This window comes from Chionomys nivalis, chromosome 7 (genome assembly GCF_950005125.1).
Source record: "Chionomys nivalis chromosome 7, mChiNiv1.1, whole genome shotgun sequence".
Taxonomy (NCBI): Eukaryota; Metazoa; Chordata; class Mammalia; order Rodentia; family Cricetidae; genus Chionomys; species Chionomys nivalis.
Window position 1 is genome coordinate 60,870,623 of NC_080092.1, and position 18,769 is coordinate 60,889,391.

The following is an 18,769-nucleotide window of genomic DNA, read 5'->3' on the forward strand; positions in this document are numbered from 1 at the left end:
GTGTATATGTGTGTGTGTGTGTGTAGACCACACGTGTGCAGTGGCCACAGAGTTCAGAAGAGGGTATTGTGTCCCCTGGACTTAGAGTTACAGATGGTTGTGAGCCACTATGTAGGTGCTGGGAATTGAGCCTAGATCCTCTGGAAAGGCAGCAAATGCTCTTTTTTTTTTTTTTTTTTTTTTTTTTTTTTTTTTGGTTTTTCGAGACAGGGTTTCTCTGTGGCTTTGGAGCCTGTCCTGGAACTAGCTCTGTAGACCAGGCTGGTCTCGAACTCACAGAGATCTGCCTGCCTCTGCCTCCCAAGTGCTGAGCAAATGCTTTTAACTGCTGGGCTATCTCTCTAAAACCAAACACCGAAGTGTGCTCAACAGATCTGTAAGAATGATATTAAAGAGGTTTCGTATGACAGTGAGACTTACACACAGCCCTTTCATATACAGAGGTTTCTACTGTCGAGTAACAGCCCAACTCAGCAGCAGGACTGGCAATCTACAAGCAGTGAGTGACAACCTAGAAATGTCAACGAAGACACGTGGGGCTAGACTTGCACCCCAATTCAAAATCCAGCTCCCAGGTGGGTGCTTGAAATGGAATCCTCTAGATCAGTCAATGAGCCTCATCTGACTGCTAAGCCAACTCTCCAGCCTCAAAGATATTTTCATACAGACTGTAAAGGTCAAGACAAAGAGAGGCGCTCAGACACAAAGCAAAGCCTGATGTGAGTGGGCTCCTTTAAAACACGAGCACTCGACATTATTTTCTTTTGTATTTGATTGCTGTATTCATGGCAACCGTGACTTTAAAAACTTTTCTGTGTGTACAGGATGAAAGCACGTGTGTTCAAACAATCCTGAGTGGATGCGGAGGTCGGAGGACACACTCAGGCGTCAGTGGGTCTCCTTTGCTGAGTATAGCAGACCGGCTGGCCCTGGGTAACAGGTGCTTGCAGTACATTTGGCTTTTACACGGGTTCTGGAGATTTGAAATCGGGTCATCACTTGCAAAGCACCAGGCCATGTCCCCGACACCACAGCAACTTTTCTGAGTTCTGCGTCCTAGCAAGTCACTCAACCTGAGGGCAGGCGGCTCTTGTTTTTAATCATGTGTGTCTATATTGGTACAGGCTTGTGAATGCAGGCAGCCACAGAGGTCAGAAGAGGGTGCTGGAACTCCTGGAGTTGCAGTTACAGTTGGTAGTCAGCTGAGACAGGGCTTCTCTGTGTAACAATCCTGGCTGTCCTGGAACTTAATCTGTAGACAAGGCTGGCCTCAAACTTACCTCTGTGAGTTCTGCCTGCCTCTGCCTCCCAAGAGCTGAGATTAAAGGTGTGCACCGCCACTGCCCAGGGTAATCTGTGTTCTAATGAGTCACTACTCTAGCACCTTTGTGTGTATGTGGAAGTCAGAAGACAGCTCGGGGGCCAAGCTTAGTGGCAAGTACCTTTACCTGCTGAAGGGTCTCGCTCATTTCTTTCTCCACGTATAAAGAGTTGTCTCCCAGGCTTGCTTTTTACTTGCAATACTCCCAAGAATGTTAGCTTAATAACCTAGAACTTCTGGTCATTCTGCCTTCATCTACTTACTGAGGGCTGGGATTACAGGGGGATGCTACCCTACCTGGCTAGCTACTCTTTCTAAGTGAGATTCTGAAAAACTACAAGTCATCTCTGCAAACTCCCTGGAATCCATTTAGGAAATCTTAACACATGAATAAAAATATCGAGATCTGTAAAGACACACTTGTAAGCATAATACAACTGAATGGGTAAAGAATGAAGGGAATGAAGCCAGGCGGTGGTGGTGCACACCTTTAATCCCAGCACTCGGGAGGCAGAGGAAGGCAGATCTCTGAGTTCGAGGCCAGCCTGGTCCATGGAGTGAGTTCCAAGACACCTAGGACTGTTAAAAAAAAAAAAAATGAAGACACAAGGGGACACTCACCTGAAACCTTCTGGTTCATACAGAACTACAGAGAAAACAGGAAATCCAGAACCTAGCAGATTTTCCTAGGAACAGGATGGCTTCTAACTAGGAGATTCTCCTGTTGGTGCACCACCACACCCAGACTCTTTCATTTTGCCAATGCCCTCCTTAAAAAGTACAAGTAAAGCCGGGCGGTGGTGGCGCACGCCTTTAATCCCAGCACTCGGGAGGCAGAGGCAGGCGGATCTCTGTGAGTTCGAGGCCAGCCTCGTCTACAAGAGCTAGTTCCAGGATAGGCTCCAAAGCTACAGAGAAACCCTGTCTCGAAAAACAAAAAAAAAAAAGTACAAGTAAAATGTACATGTCCTGTTTCTCTCCAGGGACAACAGTCTGGGTCTATGATCCTCCAGCCTGAAGCCATCAGGAATGTTTCATGGCCAGCTTGAGTCTCTTTCATCACAGTGTCCATCAACTCACACAGACCTAGACGTGCCTGGGCAGAGGGAATCGCAATTGAGGAATAGACTCTATGATACTAGCCTGTGAGCATGGCTATCAGCCTTTTCTTGATTAGTGACTGGTGTAGGAGGGCCGAGCCCACTGTGAGCCTGCTATCCTTGGGGTTATTCTGGGCTGTATCAGAGAGATGGCTGGCCAGGCAGTGGTGGTGCATACTTTTGATCCCAGCACTTGGGAGGCAGAGGCAGGGAGATCTCTGAGTTCTATCTAGGACAGACAGCCAAAGGTACACAAAGAATCCCTGTCTGAAGAAACAAAAATAAAGATAACTGAGTCCAGGGGAAGCAAACCTCAAGCAGCATTCCTCTATGGTTTCTTCCCCAAGCTCCTGCTTTGGGTCCTTGCCTTGCCGTTCCCAGATGACTGACTGAAGGCTATAAGAAAGGGGTACTGTCTTGATGGCTCACAGATAAAGGGAGCATTTGGCACCGAGGCTGATGCTCTGAGTTAGATCCCTGGACCCCCAAGGTAGAGGGCACTGACTCCTGCCAGGAAGATCTCTATATTCAAGGCCAGCCTGGTCTACAAATTGAGTTCCAGGATAACCAGGGCTACATAGAGACATTGTGTCTTAGAAACAAAACCCAAATCCACACACAGAAACATATATTTAAGGAGTGGAAAGAATTCTGGAGCTGAAGATGTCTGGAGAAATGACTAATCTCCATCCACTCAATCCACATTTATTGTGCACGTGTCCCATGCAGGGCGCCATGCTAGGTGTGCGGTGAGGCACAGAGCATAAGCACGGATAAGCAGCCATGTAAAAGATAGAGCACAGACTGCTCTTCCAGAGGTCCTGAGTTCAATTCCCGGCAACCACATGGTGGCTCACAACCATCTGTAATGAGGTCTGGTGCCCTCTTCTGGCCTGCAGCATACATTCAGACAGAACATTGTATATGTAATAAAAATAAGTAAATCTTGAAAAAAAAAAAGGATTCATTATACTCACACACAAAAATACAAAATACACACTGTTAATTTCTGATTTTTTATTTTGTTTCGAAAGGCTGGATAAAGGCACTTACACTTGAGAACTTATTAACATGAGAAAAGGCACTTAACACAAAACGGGGAAGGAAGAAAGGCCATGGTTACCATGAGAAAAGGCACACACTTACACAAAACAAGAGAAGGAGGAAAGGCCATGATTGTCAAAAGGGAACAAAAAGCCCCAAATAAATTATCTTACAAAAATATCACACTTGCTTTTCCACTTTTTTACTACTGGTAAAAACAAAAAGAAAAAAATTCACATTAAAACTTATCTGTATGCTGGTATAACAAGTTAAGACCACAATTTTTTACATATTAAGTCAGTCAAATAAATATTTTACACAAATTTAAGTTTAAAAAAAATAGGTCAAGTATTTACCCGCTATTTCTTCAGTCTGTTAAAAGACCATTTCTCAACCCGACGTTACACTGGACTGTGACACTCTGCATGGTCCCACGTGCATGGCTGTGGCAGGGTGCACACAGGAGCATGCTGTGCACGTGACCCAACTAACACTGCTGTGTACTTCCGTACGTGGCTCCACTGTGAGGAATACAGATCCTCCGTCCTGTGTCTTGTCTCATGCTGCCAGGAAAGACAGAGGACGCTAACACTGGCTACAGCAGACACTTGCTCAGGTGCTGTAAAAAACGCAGAATCCACTAACTTCGCAGACCCAGAGATGCTGAACAGAGGAACAGTGAGTGCCCTAAGGGGGTGGGAAGGGCAACGACATAAGACTGGACAAGGATTATAGAGTCCCAGGCTCTAGCTGTCTTTCCTGCTGTATTCTCACAGCCTCTGATCTTGATGAAGATTTAATGGTGTGACATTTTTCTGTTCTATCGACCAACTTTAAGAACAGTGGAAAAGAATGCAGATTTTTAAAGCTAGTTTGATATTTATGCTAAAAACAAAACTGAACTATGATTTTGTCCACGCCATTCAGCTCACTTCTTACTGAAATACTACTTTTTTTTTGGGGGGGGGGTTCAAAGTATAGTTTCTTGTAACAGTCCTGGCTGTCCTGGAACTTGTTCTGTAGACCAGGTGAGATTCACCTGCTTCTGCCTCCCAAGTGCTGGGATTAAGGTGTATATCGCCACACCAGGTCTCTTACTGAAATATTACAATGCAAATCCAGCAACACTTTCCATTTCTGGTGGTCCAAGAGATAAGTTCACCATTTTAAAGTCAGATACATCTAGGCTGAGGACAGAAACAGCAAACCCTCAAACCAAAGCCAAGCCCTCAAAATGCTAAAACACCAGCACTTTCCATCCAGGATAGAAAAATGAACATCCGAAGTAAAGAGAGCCGCAGGACTGGTCTAGCAGCCAATCAAACACCACCTCCCTGTTGCTGGAGCTGATGGTTACTCGGAGCTTGACACCACCTCCTTCACTGTTGTTGGCAGTTCCTAGAGTCACAGCTTCGATGTCAAATGTGACAGTGGACCCAGAGGTAACCGCAGGCAACTGATTAGTCATTTCTTTTCCATTGACAAAAACTGCACCTAAGACGTTAGGAGACATTCACCCAAGAGCAATGACTGAGAGAATCAAAACAGCTTCTAGATTACTGATCCCTACTTCAGAAAAAGAAACTCCAGAAAATCGGATATTATTAATGAACTTAAGTAGAGAATAACCCACATTCCCACAGCCAGAGCAAAAATTCAAGCTTTTATGACATTTCAGAATTCTGGTATGGGGTTGGAATTTTCCAGGATAGTCTATGAGTTTCCCATGAGAACTGCATCGAAAGAAACACCACAGAGCTCAGCTCTCAACAGTAATACAATTTCATATGCAATAAACAAGAATCTTGGTCTATCTAATGTTTGATCTTATGCCACAAAATATTAATGTTAGCTTAGGAGTCATTTATTCATTTTCTTCCCCCAGAGATGGAGGGGAAAAAACATCCCAGATTGGTATCAAATTCCTAAGTGCTGGGATTATAGGTGTGTGCCACCATGCCTGGATTTGGGGAGTGATTTTGAAAGCATAAATACTATGCGGTGAGGAGCTACAAATATTTATTATATATGTACGATGTTTATGTAAATGTGGGTTCCAGGATTAAACTCAGGTTGTTGGATTTGCATGACAAGGGCTTTATCTGCTGAGACAACTGACCAGCCCTAGCTAGTTTGTGTGAGGTTTGTTTGGGGAGGTAACTTTCATTCAGGTCAGTCCCTGCTACTGGGTTTTTTTAAGGGCGCAGTCATAGGTGTCTTACCATTTGTGCTAACACACACAGCTTGATCCCGCTGCAGAGAGTCATAGCCCTTCTGCTTTTCTGCGCACACTCCTATACTGTCTCTTCTGTCCGGCTGTCCCACAGTTTCAACTCTATAATTGAAGTAGAAAGGTCATTTCATCACTTTCTTTTTTAAATGAACATGGGACTGGCAAGATAGTTCACTGGTTAGGAGTACTTGCTGCTCTTGCAGGGATGAGTTCAGTACCCAGCACCTACATCAGGTAAGTTAAACCACCTGTAAGTCCACTTTCAAGGGATCTAATTCATTCTAGTCTCCAAGCCACTTGCACACACGTAACTTACATCCACACACATAAAAAATAAATAAATAAATCTTAAAAGCTAGTTTCAGGGGCTGGAGAGATGGCTCAGTGGTTAAGAACATTGCCTGCTCTTCCAAAGGTCCTGAGTTCAATTCCCGGCAACCACATGATGGCTCACAACCATCTGTAATGAGGTCTGGTGCCCTCTTCTGGCCTGCAGGCATACACACAAACTATTGTATACATAATAAATAAATAAATATTAAAAAAAAAAAGCTAGTTTCAGCACCTTTAATCCCAGCACTCAGGAGTCAGAGGCAGGCTGATCTCTGTGAGTTCGAGGCCAGCATGGTCTACAAGAGCTAGTTCCGGGACAGGCACCAAAGCTACAGAGAAACCCTGTCTCGGGGAAAAAAAAAAAAAAGAAAAAGAAAAAAAAAGGAAAAGAAAAAAAAAGGAAAAGAAAAAAAAAAAAAAAGCTAGTTTCAGGACAGCCAGGGCTACACAAAGAAACCCTGTTTCAAAAAACCAAAACAAGGGCTGGAGAGAAGGCTCAGCGATTAAGAGCACTGACTGCTCCAGGTTCAGCATCCACATGGCAGCTCACAGCTGTCTGTAATTCCAATTCCAGAGAATCTGACACCCTTACACAGACACACATGCAGGCAAAACACCAATCAATGCTCATTAAAAACGAAACAATAAAAAGCATGAGTCCTAACAGTTACTTTCTTTTTTTTTTTTTTTTTGGTTTTTCGAGACAGGGTTTCTCTGTGGCTTTGGAGCCTGTTCTGGAACTAGCTCTGTAGAGCAGCAGTTACTTTCTTAACTGGAGACATGGCTCAGCAGTTAGGCGTGCTGGCTATTCTTCCAAAGGACCCAACCTGAATTCTCAGCTCACAAACTTCTCTAACTCCAGTTCTTCCAGTGGATCCAATGCCCTCCTCTGGCCTCTGTAGGCACTGCATGCACATGGTACACGGACAAAAACATTCATCCACATAAAATGAAAATTAAAAAAAAAAAAAAAAAAAAACAAGCTGGGTTGTGGTGGTCTATGTCTTTAATCCCAGAACTTGAGAGGCAGAGGAGACAAGCAGATCCCTTTGAGATAAGAGGCCAGTCTGGTCTACAGAGCAAGTTTCAGGACAGCTAGAACTACACAGAGAAACTCTACTTCAGAAACAAAATAAGGCTGGAGAGATGGCTCAGAGGTTAAGAACACTGACTGCTCTTCCAGAGGTCCTGAGTTCAATTCCCAGTAACCACATGGTGGCTTACAACCACCTGTAATGAGATCTGGTGCCCTCTTCTGGTCTGCACCATACATGCAGACAGAATACTGTATACATAATTAATAAATACATTAAAAAGAAACAAAATAAAACAAAAAACCCAACATCTGTTCAGTGATGCTTATTCTTGTCCACTTGGCTGGATGCAGAATAGTCAGGAAGCCAGGCACAGGAGTGCACTTCTTTTACCCCTGAGTTTGTAGGAGAGGTGGGGGGAGATAGACAGGCAGATCTCTTTTAGTTGAGAATAGCCTTGTCTATATAATTAGTTCCAGGCCAGCTGGGGCTGTATGGAGAGACCCTGAATCAAAAAAGCAACATAACAACAAAAACAAACAAAACCAAAACCCATCACCTAATGAGAATACTTTTGATAGATTTAAATAAGGAATGAGGTCTCTCAGGTGTTTGGCATCACCTCAGGGCCAGACTGACGAAAAAGGGGGGTAAATAGGGAAATCCTGAGAACGCCAGCATTTCCTGCTCTCTGCTCTTAAGTCTGCCCAGATGTTAGGAATCCCAGCAGCCCTCTGCCACCCCCAGGAACTCTGCCATGCCTTCCTGTCATGCCAGACTATCTCCTGTCAAAAACAAATTCTTGCTGGGCGGTGGTGGTGCAGGCCTTTAATCCCAGCACATGGGAGGCAGAAGCAGGTGGATCTTTGTGAGTTCGAGGCCAGTCTGGTCTGTAAGAGCTAGTTCCAGGCCAGACTCCAAAGCTACAGAGAAACCCTGTCTCGAAACAAACAAACAAAAAACCAAAACCAACTTCTTCCAGCTTTCCTGGCAGGTGTCAGACCAGCAATGAACAAAGTAGCCACTGTGGCGCAGACTGCACAAGGAGCCGAGACTGCTCCATACTCTTACTTTCTCTATGTTTAGGTACTGAAAACAATTTTAAAAAGTTTGTTATTTTATAAGTGTTTACTCTGCATGTATGTCTGTGTACCATGAATGGTGCCACGGGGGCTAGTGCAGGGCATCAGATCCCCTGGAAATGCAGTTACAGGTGGCTATGCACGGCCCTATGAACAATGGGCACTTACTTGGCTTCTCCGGAAAAGCAGGCAGTGTTTTTAACCAATGAGCCATCTCTCCAGCCCCTACTCACCAGTGTTTTAACTGTCAAAACATGCAATACAGTGACATGTGCATTTGTGTGGGAAAACACAGGCATGTGTGTACCACTGTGTCACAGTGCACGTAGACTTTAGATGGTAACTCTGGGCACTGGTCCTTGCCTTCTCATCTTAAGAATGGCTTCTTTGGTCGGGCGGTGGTGGCGCACGCCTTTAATCCCAGCACTCGGGAGGCAGAGGCAGGCAGATCTCTGTGAGTTCGAGACCAGCCTGGTCTACAAGAGCTAGTTCCAGGACAGGCACCAAAGCTGCAGAGAAACCTTGTTTTGAAAAAAACCAAAACCCCCCCAAAAAAAAAAAAAAATGGCTTCTTTGTGTGTGTGTGTGTGTGTGTGGTCTCTGTTGTTGTTGCTGTGTATAGCAGCCTAGCTTCTAGAGATTCTAATGTTTCCCTCTTCCATCTCCTCACAGGGACACTGAATATGCTGGCTAAACATAGTAAGAATTATGGGTTAATTTAAGTTGTAAGAGCTAGTTAATAATAAGTCTGAGATAATAGGCTAAATAGTTTATTATTAATATAAGCTTCTTGTGTGCTTCTTTGGAACTGAACAACTGCAGGACCACATGGGACAGAAACTTCTGTCTACAAGATAAGGCTGGGCGATGGTGCACACCTTTAATCCCAGCACTTGGGAGGCAGAGGCAGGAGTTTGACACCAGCCTGGTCTACAGAGCAAGTTCCAGGTCAGGCTCCAAAGTTACACAGAGAAACCCTGTCTCAAAAAAAAAGACACAACAAACAAACAAAAAAAACCCAAAACAAGGGGGGGGGTGCGAAGAGATGACTCAGTGGTTAAGAGTGGTCCTGAGTTCAGTTCCCAGCAACTGCATGGTGGCTCACAACTATCTGTAATGAGATCTGATGCTCTCCTCTGGCAAGTAAGTATACATGCAGATAGATCATCATATACATAAAATAAAACTTAAAAAAAAGTTCAAGGTCACTTTTGGCTATATATAGTGAGTTTGAGGCCAGCCTCAGAGACATAAGATGCCGTCTCAAAAACAACAAAAACAAACTAAAAAACCATATGATAGAAAAGAAAGGCTAATGGGGCTGGAGAGACGGCTCAACGATTAAGAGCACTGACGCTCATCCAGAAGACCTGGGTTCAATTCCCAGGACACATACGGTAGCTTACAACTGTCTGTAATTCCAATTCAAGGGACCCAACACCCTCACACAGGCATATGCACAAGCAAAAATGTCAATGCACATAAAATAAAAATAAATAAGTTATTTAAAAAAGGAAAGAAAAGAGAAAGTAAAGGTATATTTAAAAATTATTTGTGTGGGGGGGAACATGACTAGAAAAATGTCTCAGCAGTTAAGAGCACTGGAGGCTCTTCCAGATGTCCAGAGTTTAATTCCCAACAATCACATGGTGGCTCACAACCATCTATAGTGGAATCTGAGACCTTCTTCTGGTATAAAGTTGTACTTGCAGATAGAGCACTAATTTACATAAAATAAATTTAAAAAATTAAGGGGCTGGAGAGATGGCTCAAGGCTTAGGAGCATGTGCTACTCTTTCAGAGGACTGAGTTCAATTCCCAGCGCCCATAAGAGGCAGCTCACAACGCCTGTAACTTCGCTAGAGGGGATCCAACATCACTGGCTTCCAAGGGCACCAACACTCACATGGCATATGCACACACAGACATACATAATTCAAAAGTAAATCAGTGACGATGCCAGGAAAAGGTAAAAGCAAGTAAAGCAAACAGGAAGGTCCCATCAGGAAACAAAACAGGCCTGGAGAAGCGCTGACAGCACCAAGGGAGTGGACTCTAGGAACAGCTAAGCATTCAGCCAGAAACAAGTTCTCACTGTCTCCAGACGCTCTAGCAAGCATGTCTAATCTGTGGTCCATAGCCCACATGCAACTGAGGATAGCCATGAATTTATCCCAATGAAGAATTATACACTTACTTTAAAGGTATTTTTTGCTATTCCTTCCTCCCCCTTGCCATACTGGCACTGCTCAGTTCTTAAGCACACACTTTCTAGATAACAACGCCAAGTCATAATGCCAAAAGGTTTGCCATACCTGCAAGCCCTCCAGAAACCACAGCAAAGACGAACTGGCTAAACAACAGAGCAGTGACTGCCACAGCTAAGGCACCCTTCTAAAGAGTAGGTCCTTAAGAAGATCTTCATGCAAGTACGCCCATTTGCCCCTCCCACTCACCTTCTGGTTTAACTGTTGTTGCCTTTGAACAAGGAGAAAAAAACCTCTTAGTTCACATTCAAGGGGGAAAATGACAAAAATGCAGTCTGGCTAACTGAGCAGTTTCAGTTACTCACTCAGTTGAGAGGGGCCCAGTGAGGTTTCTCTGGGAGAGGACGGAGAAGCAAAGTTTGATTGAGACCTACTGTCAAAACCAGTGAGCAGTGCAGTCACACCAATCTGTATCATTGCAAATGCACAAGCTATCAATCAAATAGTCCTCTGTATCCACAGAGAGGGAATTTGGGCCATAAGACAGCATTAGGATTAAGCAATATGGGGAGGAAAGAGGTTCTAAAATTGGAAAGAAGGGGAGAGCAGCTCTGTGGGGGAACAAATGCTTTACACACCCAAGGTCTGAAGTTCAGCTATAGCACAACCACCAACACAAAAGAGGAGGCAGCAGCAAGACTGTAGAGTCCACATTAGTAGGAATCACACCAACTTCCTCACAAAAGAGACAAGGAGACGCAATGAGAAATGGCTGAGATCAGAATGTCTCTGGGTGTGGTAATGCATGTCTATTCTACACTTAGCAGGTTGAGGCAGGAATTCACAACGACAGACTCCGGAGACAGGGACTTCAATTCCAGCTTTGGTACTTACAAGCTGTGAGACACGGGATAATTAACTCCTAAAACAGCTAACTACATTTACCATATTAGGTGCCTTAAACTAAAATGAAGCTTGCTGTATAGCTCAGCTGGCAGATGCCTTCCTTGCATTCACAAAGCCCTGGGTTCAGTCCTCAGCATGAATAGACCAGCAGATTAGTGCATGACTCTTACCAGGGCTCTCGGAAGGTAGAAGCCAGAGGATCAGAAGCTCAAGGTTATTCTCAGCTACACAGCCTAGGGTCCGTGAAACCATATGCCCATATGCACTAGTACTTGGCACCAAGTAAATACCATTTAGATAGCAACTGCAATTATTTATTTATCATTATTCTTTTTTTTTTTTTTTTTTTTTTTTTTTGGTTTTTCGCGACAGGGTTTCTCTGTGGCTTTGGAGCTTTATCATTATTCTTATCTGAACTCTTTGGTCTGCATCTATCAAGCCTCAAAAGGTCTGATGATTTTCACAACTACCTGGTGTTCAGAAATTTCACTAATGAAAGTATTCCTGTACACAAAGACATAATCATAGGAGTATGTTTCAGTATAGAAAATTTACTATGCAAGGCATAAATAGGTTTTGAGAGTCAGGTGTGCCATAATTAGATACAGAATACCTCTCTGTCCCGAAAGGCACAGTGCCACAGGTTTGGTACTCAGCTAGCACTGTTAAGAATGGGTGAAAATCCTGCCACCATACTTGCTGGCATGGGCCCCAAAGAAATACAGCCGACCTGTCATGGGCTAAATTACCATAAGGTGAGCCAGACAACCCTCTTCTCTTTGAGAGTGGATTATCTCAAGTATTTATCGTAGAAATGGAAAGCTAACACAGACTCATTTTTCTCCTCTTAGCATTTTTCTGGTGATGCAATCATTCTTTCTTTATGACTTAATGGGTGAGAGGTGGCGTTAGAAGCAAGACAAAGCACAAACAAGCACATCCTGACAGAGGGAGTCAGTTCAAATGATTTGGCTGGAGGGGAGCACAGCAACACTGGCTCAGACAAAACTTCCAGATGCTCCCCCATGCCTTACACAAGGAAACAAAACAGACAAAAATCTGATCATCTGAGGTTGGTGAGACAGCTCATGGATAAAAACACTGGCCACCAAGTGTAGGACCTGATCTTAGCTCCAGGTCTTATGTGGTAGGAAGAGAGACCAACTCTGGCAACACACATATGCAATTAAAAGCATTTCTTAAAAAATAAAAATAGGGCCGGGCGGTGGTGGCGCATGCCTTTAATCCTAGCACTCAAGAGATAGAGGCAGGCTATCTCTGTGAGTTCGAGGCCAGCCTGGCCTACAAGAGCTAGTTCCAGGAAAGGCTCCAAAGCTACAGAGAAACCCTGTCTTAAAAAACAAAAAACAAAAAACAAAAACAAAAACCCAAAAACCCAACCCCCGCCTAAAAAAAGACTTAGAGGAGAGTTTGCTACAATGAAGCAAGCATTGTAAAAATCAGGCCCACTCAATCATTCAAATCAAAACTGGGCTTTGCCAAAAATAAATGAATAAACAAAACATTTGAGCTTTGGTTTTCTACAAAGAACTATTAAGAAATATGACCACAGAACATACTCCTTGGCTAACAAGAAGGAAATGTTTCCTGCAGAGAAAAGCAGGTAAGGAAGGCTGACCGGTGGCAGAAGAGGCTTGCTTTCACAAGTATCTTATAGTTACACACATGGTGCGTTCACACTCGTAAGCTGCTTCTCAGAGATTACTCTCACTGACAAATGGAGAAATAATTCTTGGCCTCTGGTTTGTTTTGTTGTACAGACAGGATTTTAGGAAGCCCATGCTGGGCTTGCTCTGCCCTTAAGGCCGTCCTTGAATTCCTCCATCTCCTGAGTTCTGGTGTTTCAGGTTTGTATCACCACGCCCCAGGCCTCTGATAAAAAAAACTTTTATGAGGTATTCTATTTAACAAGAGCAAAGAAACAAAACAAATGCCAAGCATCCTATATACACTATCCATTAGTCTTTGCAATAACCACACAGATACAGACAAGGCAACTGAAAGAGAGAGAAAATTAAAAAAATTTAGGCCTTGCCAAAAGCCAGGTATGGTGGTGCACTTCTTTAATCCCAACACTTGGGAGACAGAGGCAGACAGATTTCACTGAGTTTGAGCCCAGTCGATCTTTGTAAGTTTTGGCTACGTTGGGTTTACATAGTAAGAATCTGTTTCAACAAAACAAAACAAAAACCTCACCAAGCTGACACTATCTCTAAGTGATATGTCAAACTCAGACTCACACACACTCTCCACACTCATTTCACTGCTAACGGCATGACAGGTATTCCTCAGTCCACTTGCCTGAATGTTAAGGTCTGTCCACAGAAGTAGGTGGGAGCGCGGGAGTAGAGGACGCCCGAGGACTCGGCATCATTTCGGAGTGCTATGTTCCTCCGACTGCTCAGACTATACCCCTCAAAGCCAGTCGTCCACTCTTCAAAAGGAAAGACATTAAAAATTTTTATAATCTTTTCAAAAGTATACTGAATACAAACATTAAACAGAACTGAATGAAAGCAACTACTTAGAGGGATACTGGCTAAGTTTAATAAAAGATTTAGTAATAGGGTATTGGGGTTAGAGCCACAAATAACAAAAAAGATTCTGGTAAATTCCTGTACTAATCAAAAAAAATCAAATGATGGTCATCTTCTATCTGTTCAAATTTAATAGTTTGTAAATAATAGAGCGTGTATTTATTAGCATGTATAAGGATCCGAGTTCAACCGACAATAATAACATATTAAAAATGAATAAACAAAGTCAGGTAGTGGTGGCGCATGCCTTTAATCCCAGCACTCAGGAGGCTGAGGAAGGCGGATCTCTATGAGTTTGACGTCAGTGAGGCTTACAAAGCAAGTTCCAGGACAGCCAGTGCTACTGCACAGAGAAACCCTGTCTTGAACAGTAACAGCAACAAAAACAGCTAGAGAGATGACTCTGATGAAGACCACTTACAGAGGACGAAAGTTCGGTTCCCAACATCCCTTTTCAGTCAGATTACTGCCTATAACTCCAACAGCTCCCGTGGGCACCAGCAAACATGTGTACATGTGTGAATATATACACATGTACAAATAAATAAATAATAAATCAAATATTTAAATTAAAAAAGGAGGGAGGAAGACAGAGAGAGAGAGAGAGAGAGAGAGAGAGAGAGAGAGAGAGAGAGAGAGAGAAATCATATCCTAGGCACTGTTTCCAATGTGTGGCTTTGGTGATGCTCAGTTTTAAATTCCAAGCACAAAAGCTGATGAAAACAATTTACACGGAGTGATCTGAGTAAAGGCAGGTTCCATGTTCTCTCAGTTCAAGATTATCTTTAGGAAACTGGTTACCTGTGCACCACTCTCAGCACAGGAAGTAAGCTTTCCCACACCCCACTGAGCATCTGGTGTGACAAGGTAGGAGCATACCATGAGGCACCAGTGTGGAGTGACCTGTCTGGGGAACACTCCAAGGACTCCACTCCTGCCGGCCGTCTCCTCGGGCGCAGACTCTGAACTGATAATCAACATTGGGGTCTATGTGCAACACTATGAATTCAGTTTCAGAACCTACATACACGTCTTCAAAATGATTTGCAGTACATTTACGGAACTGGAGCCTGTAATCTTGAGCTGTAAAGTCATCGTCCACCTATAGAGAAAGATTTTTTAAGTTAGGTAAGAACCATGAAAAAAAAAATGGGGACATCCAGACAAAATCCTGAGTTTTTGCTGAATGGGGCAATATGGAACACTAAGGGAAAGACACAGGCAATATGTTTATCACTATTTCCTTTTTGTTTTTCCTGAGATAGGTAGGGTATCACTAAATGTAGACCAGGCTGGCCTTGAATTCATGGTAATTTTCTTGCTTCAGCTTCCTGAGAGCTAGGATTATAAATTTGCGTTACCGTATCCAGTTGCTTTTCCTTTTGTTTTTCTTCTGTTTCTTTTCGCTTTTTTCTTTGTTTTTGAGAGCAGGTCTTGCAATACTGCCCAGACTGGCCTTGAGCTCACCATCCTCCTGCCTTGTCACCCCAAATGAGTTCGAGGCCAGCCTGGTATACACAGCAAGTTCCAAAACAGCCAAGGTTGTTACAGAGAAATCTTAAAAGCCCAAATCACAAACACATAATGTATGAGGCCATTTCTGTAACTTGATACATACCTTACACCATCGCACTATGATGCCTCCAGGTTTCTCTATTAATTCTTCAATCTGTACTGGTGGGCGGGAAGCTACTGTTCCATGCTTAAAAATGTGGTCTTTCACTATGTTAAGAATGGAATCATCCAACTGAGCAGATAAACAGGGTACATCAACTAGCAAAGGCACTTCTGGTAAGCTAAGGAAACAAAGTTCATATGTTTAAGACATGCTTAACATGGAGATAAAAATGCAAGGACTATTTTAGTCTTATGCTACAAGAGTCCTCAAGGCCTCAGCAAATAATTCTCAAGAAGCTGGAGGCTTCATGAGGGCTTTCATCTTTATTATATAAAGATTCTCTTCCCCAATTGTTGTAAGAATGACAAAAAAACGTAAACTGTAGTGTAGTAGCATGTGCCTATAATCCCATCACTCAGGAGCCTGAGACAGGGGAATCACAAATCAGAGGTCAGCCGGACCTACATACACAGAGATATCCCACCTTAAACAAACCAAAAACCAAACAATAACAACGAAAAAGACAAAATTGATAAAATCACAACTGTTGAGTTTATATCAAAATATCTCATTTACTGAAATAAGACAACCCTTTCCATATTGCTCCAATTTCACTATGAGTGCTGCTTTGAAAGCAGGCACCAGAATTTTTAGAATTTAATAATTCTATTAACTACTGGAATTGAAAAAGATCTATAGTAATACTATGTCAAAGATTTCAACCACAGTCATTTGACACTAGTAGTAACGTCAATGAATAGTAAAACCTTGAAAAACAGATTCTCTTACAGTTTTGGTTGTGAGCCTGGCCTTTAACGGCTGAACCATCTCTCCTGCCCAAAAACAAGATTCTCTATTTCCTGTGATCAGAATTTTTAATGGGGACCAAGCGGGTGGGAGGGTCAAGATTGGGAGGAAGGCAAAATACTTAAAAGTAAGTCCAAAAGTGACTATCTCTTTTACCTGTCCAACTGAATGTGTGAGGCCTTTTTGGTAAAATTCCACAATTTATCATTATGTTCTTCTATACCTCCGTGAATGGCAATCTCACCTAGAATAGAGGGTAAGAAAATTATGTAAGTAAAAAAACAGCCACATTTTAACCAATACAACTCATGTCTCCTGTGGATTTCTCGCTTTGCTACAATTTATTCCCAAGTGACACACAATCAAATTCTCAAAATGACTTGACAGGTGAGAGAGAACAAAGACGTACAACTGCTCTCTCACTGCAGATGTAGCTCAGCAACCAATTACACAGACCAGAAGGCCAGTGACATCTCCTCATTCCTCCTCATCAATTCGTGAGGTTCCCCTATGCTGTTTTGTTATTTACAGTAATTTACTGGGGAGATATGCACACATGTAGACGTAGTTATTTTTTCCCATCACACGAGTGTGTGTGTGTGTGCATATCATCACACCACGGCACACTTGTGGGAGTCAAAGGACAACCTGCAGGAGTTAGTCCTCTTCCTCCACCACATGGTCCCAAGATCAAACTCAGGTCATCCATCAGGCTTGGCCACAGGTACTTTACCCAGCAAGCCATCTTGCCAGTATGAACTCAACTTTTCTGGGAGAATATGACCTTCTTTACTAAAAGAAAACACGGACATATTGAATGCTGCCTCAAGTCTCTAGCACTAAGGAGATAGAGGCAGGGTGATAGAAAGTCCAAAGTCAGACTGGTTATGAGGCACCACTGAGGAGACAGCTCGGGGATTAAGAGCACTTGGTCTTACAGAGAACCTAGGTTTCTTTTCCCCAGCACCACATGACAGTTCACAACAATCTGTGACTCCACTTTCAGGGAATCTGACCTCCACAGGCACCAACATGTATGTGGTGTACATACACATACATGCAGACAAATACTTATAAAAATAAAATGCTTAAACTTAATGAATTAAAAAAAATACACAGAGAGAAGCTTTTTATCTTCTCTGTAGGGAGAAGGGGAAAAGAGTTTGAAATGAAAAATGTTTCAGAAAACTTCAAGCATTAAGTGCTATGACAAACAAGTACATGCCTCAAAGGATTTATCTTCAGAAATGAAATCACAGCCCTCACTGTTATGGGTGTGCACACGCCAGCCCTGTGCTGACCTGCTTCTGGGTCTGTGTCCAAATTCAAAGCCTCAAGGGGAAGACATTCTGTGGTTCTGCTAAAAAGAATTTTCTCAAAGGCACTATTATGCCAATAAAAAATAAACATGTCTCACTGAGGATTACAATCAGCTACACAGCAACTGTGAGGCCAGGGCCAGACCAATTATGTAAGCCCAGCTCGACACAGATCCTTGACATTCACTCCACTCCTGATGTTACTTCTGCTTAGAATCCTTGGCTTGATGAATTTCTTCAGTCTCTGCGGAACTCCCACAGAAGGCCGTCCTATACTTCCCCAGACAGACTCCTTTGTTCTTCAGTAAAAGTTTAGATCTTACTCAGCATGACTCCTACTGAATTACAAACCCCAAAGAACAGAACCATTATCTTTTTATTTAATATACCTAACAAAATGTCTGCACTGGAAAGAAGAAAGTCCTATCACAGAAGGAAGACAGAGATGAACAATCTGAGACTTATGGGTGACTTAACAACAAAGAAACCCGCCTAAAACCTGGAATGTGAGAACTAAAACTGGTGGTGGTGCCCTCTTTTAATCCCAGCACTTAGGAGGCAGAAGCAGATGGATCTCTGTGACTTGGAGGCCAACCTGGTCTACAAAGTAAGTTCAAAGACAGCCAGGGCTACACAGTGAAACCCTGTCTCACCTGCCCTCACCTCCCCCCTCAAAAAAAAAAAAAATACTAAAAATGAAGTTAGGTATGATGGCTGAACCCAGAAAGCCCAGTACCCATGCTGATTCGTCAGGGGCACTGCTGAGAATTAATTCATGGCATTCTAGACAATAATACGCGACTCTGTCTCAAAAATACAAAACAAAACAGTAAATAAACGAAAGTTTATAAAAGTTGTGAAAATAAATAGGAAATTACACGTTGAGTAAGTGATTGAAAATGTAATGGATGAGCCAGTAAGATGGCTCAGTGGGTAAAAGTACTTGCCACCGAGCCGGCTGATATGAGCTCTATCCTGGGGTACATATAGTAGAAGCTGAGAATCAACTTTGTTGGTGGTCCTCTGATCTCTATGCATATGGTGTGGCATGTGTGAGCCTCTACTCCCCCACAGAGAGAGGAAGAATGTAATTTTTAAAATGTAATGCATAACCCCTTCGAAAAATTAGGATTTAAATACCATAATCATAGAACCTTCTGAAGTACTTTTTTTTTATATAAATGATCCCAATCAATACTTTGATTAT

At 42.9% G+C, this 18,769-nt stretch overlaps 1 protein-coding gene across 1 annotated transcript in view; it reads right to left on the bottom strand.

Annotated features, from left to right (window-relative positions):
• Positions 1-3,436: 3,436 nt before the first annotated feature.
• Positions 3,437-18,769, bottom strand: part of Crlf3 (cytokine receptor like factor 3) — a 34,451-nt gene continuing 19,118 nt past the window's right edge. Inside the window, exons 3-8 of the mRNA XM_057774710.1 lie at positions 16,400-16,487; positions 15,437-15,614; positions 14,698-14,920; positions 13,583-13,715; positions 5,688-5,800; positions 3,437-4,959 (exon numbers count right to left, since the gene is read on the bottom strand). Coding sequence (XP_057630693.1) covers positions 4,703-4,959; positions 5,688-5,800; positions 13,583-13,715; positions 14,698-14,920; positions 15,437-15,614; positions 16,400-16,487 — 992 coding nt within the window. The 3' untranslated portion in view covers positions 3,437-4,702. The remainder of the gene's footprint in view (positions 4,960-5,687; positions 5,801-13,582; positions 13,716-14,697; positions 14,921-15,436; positions 15,615-16,399; positions 16,488-18,769) is intronic.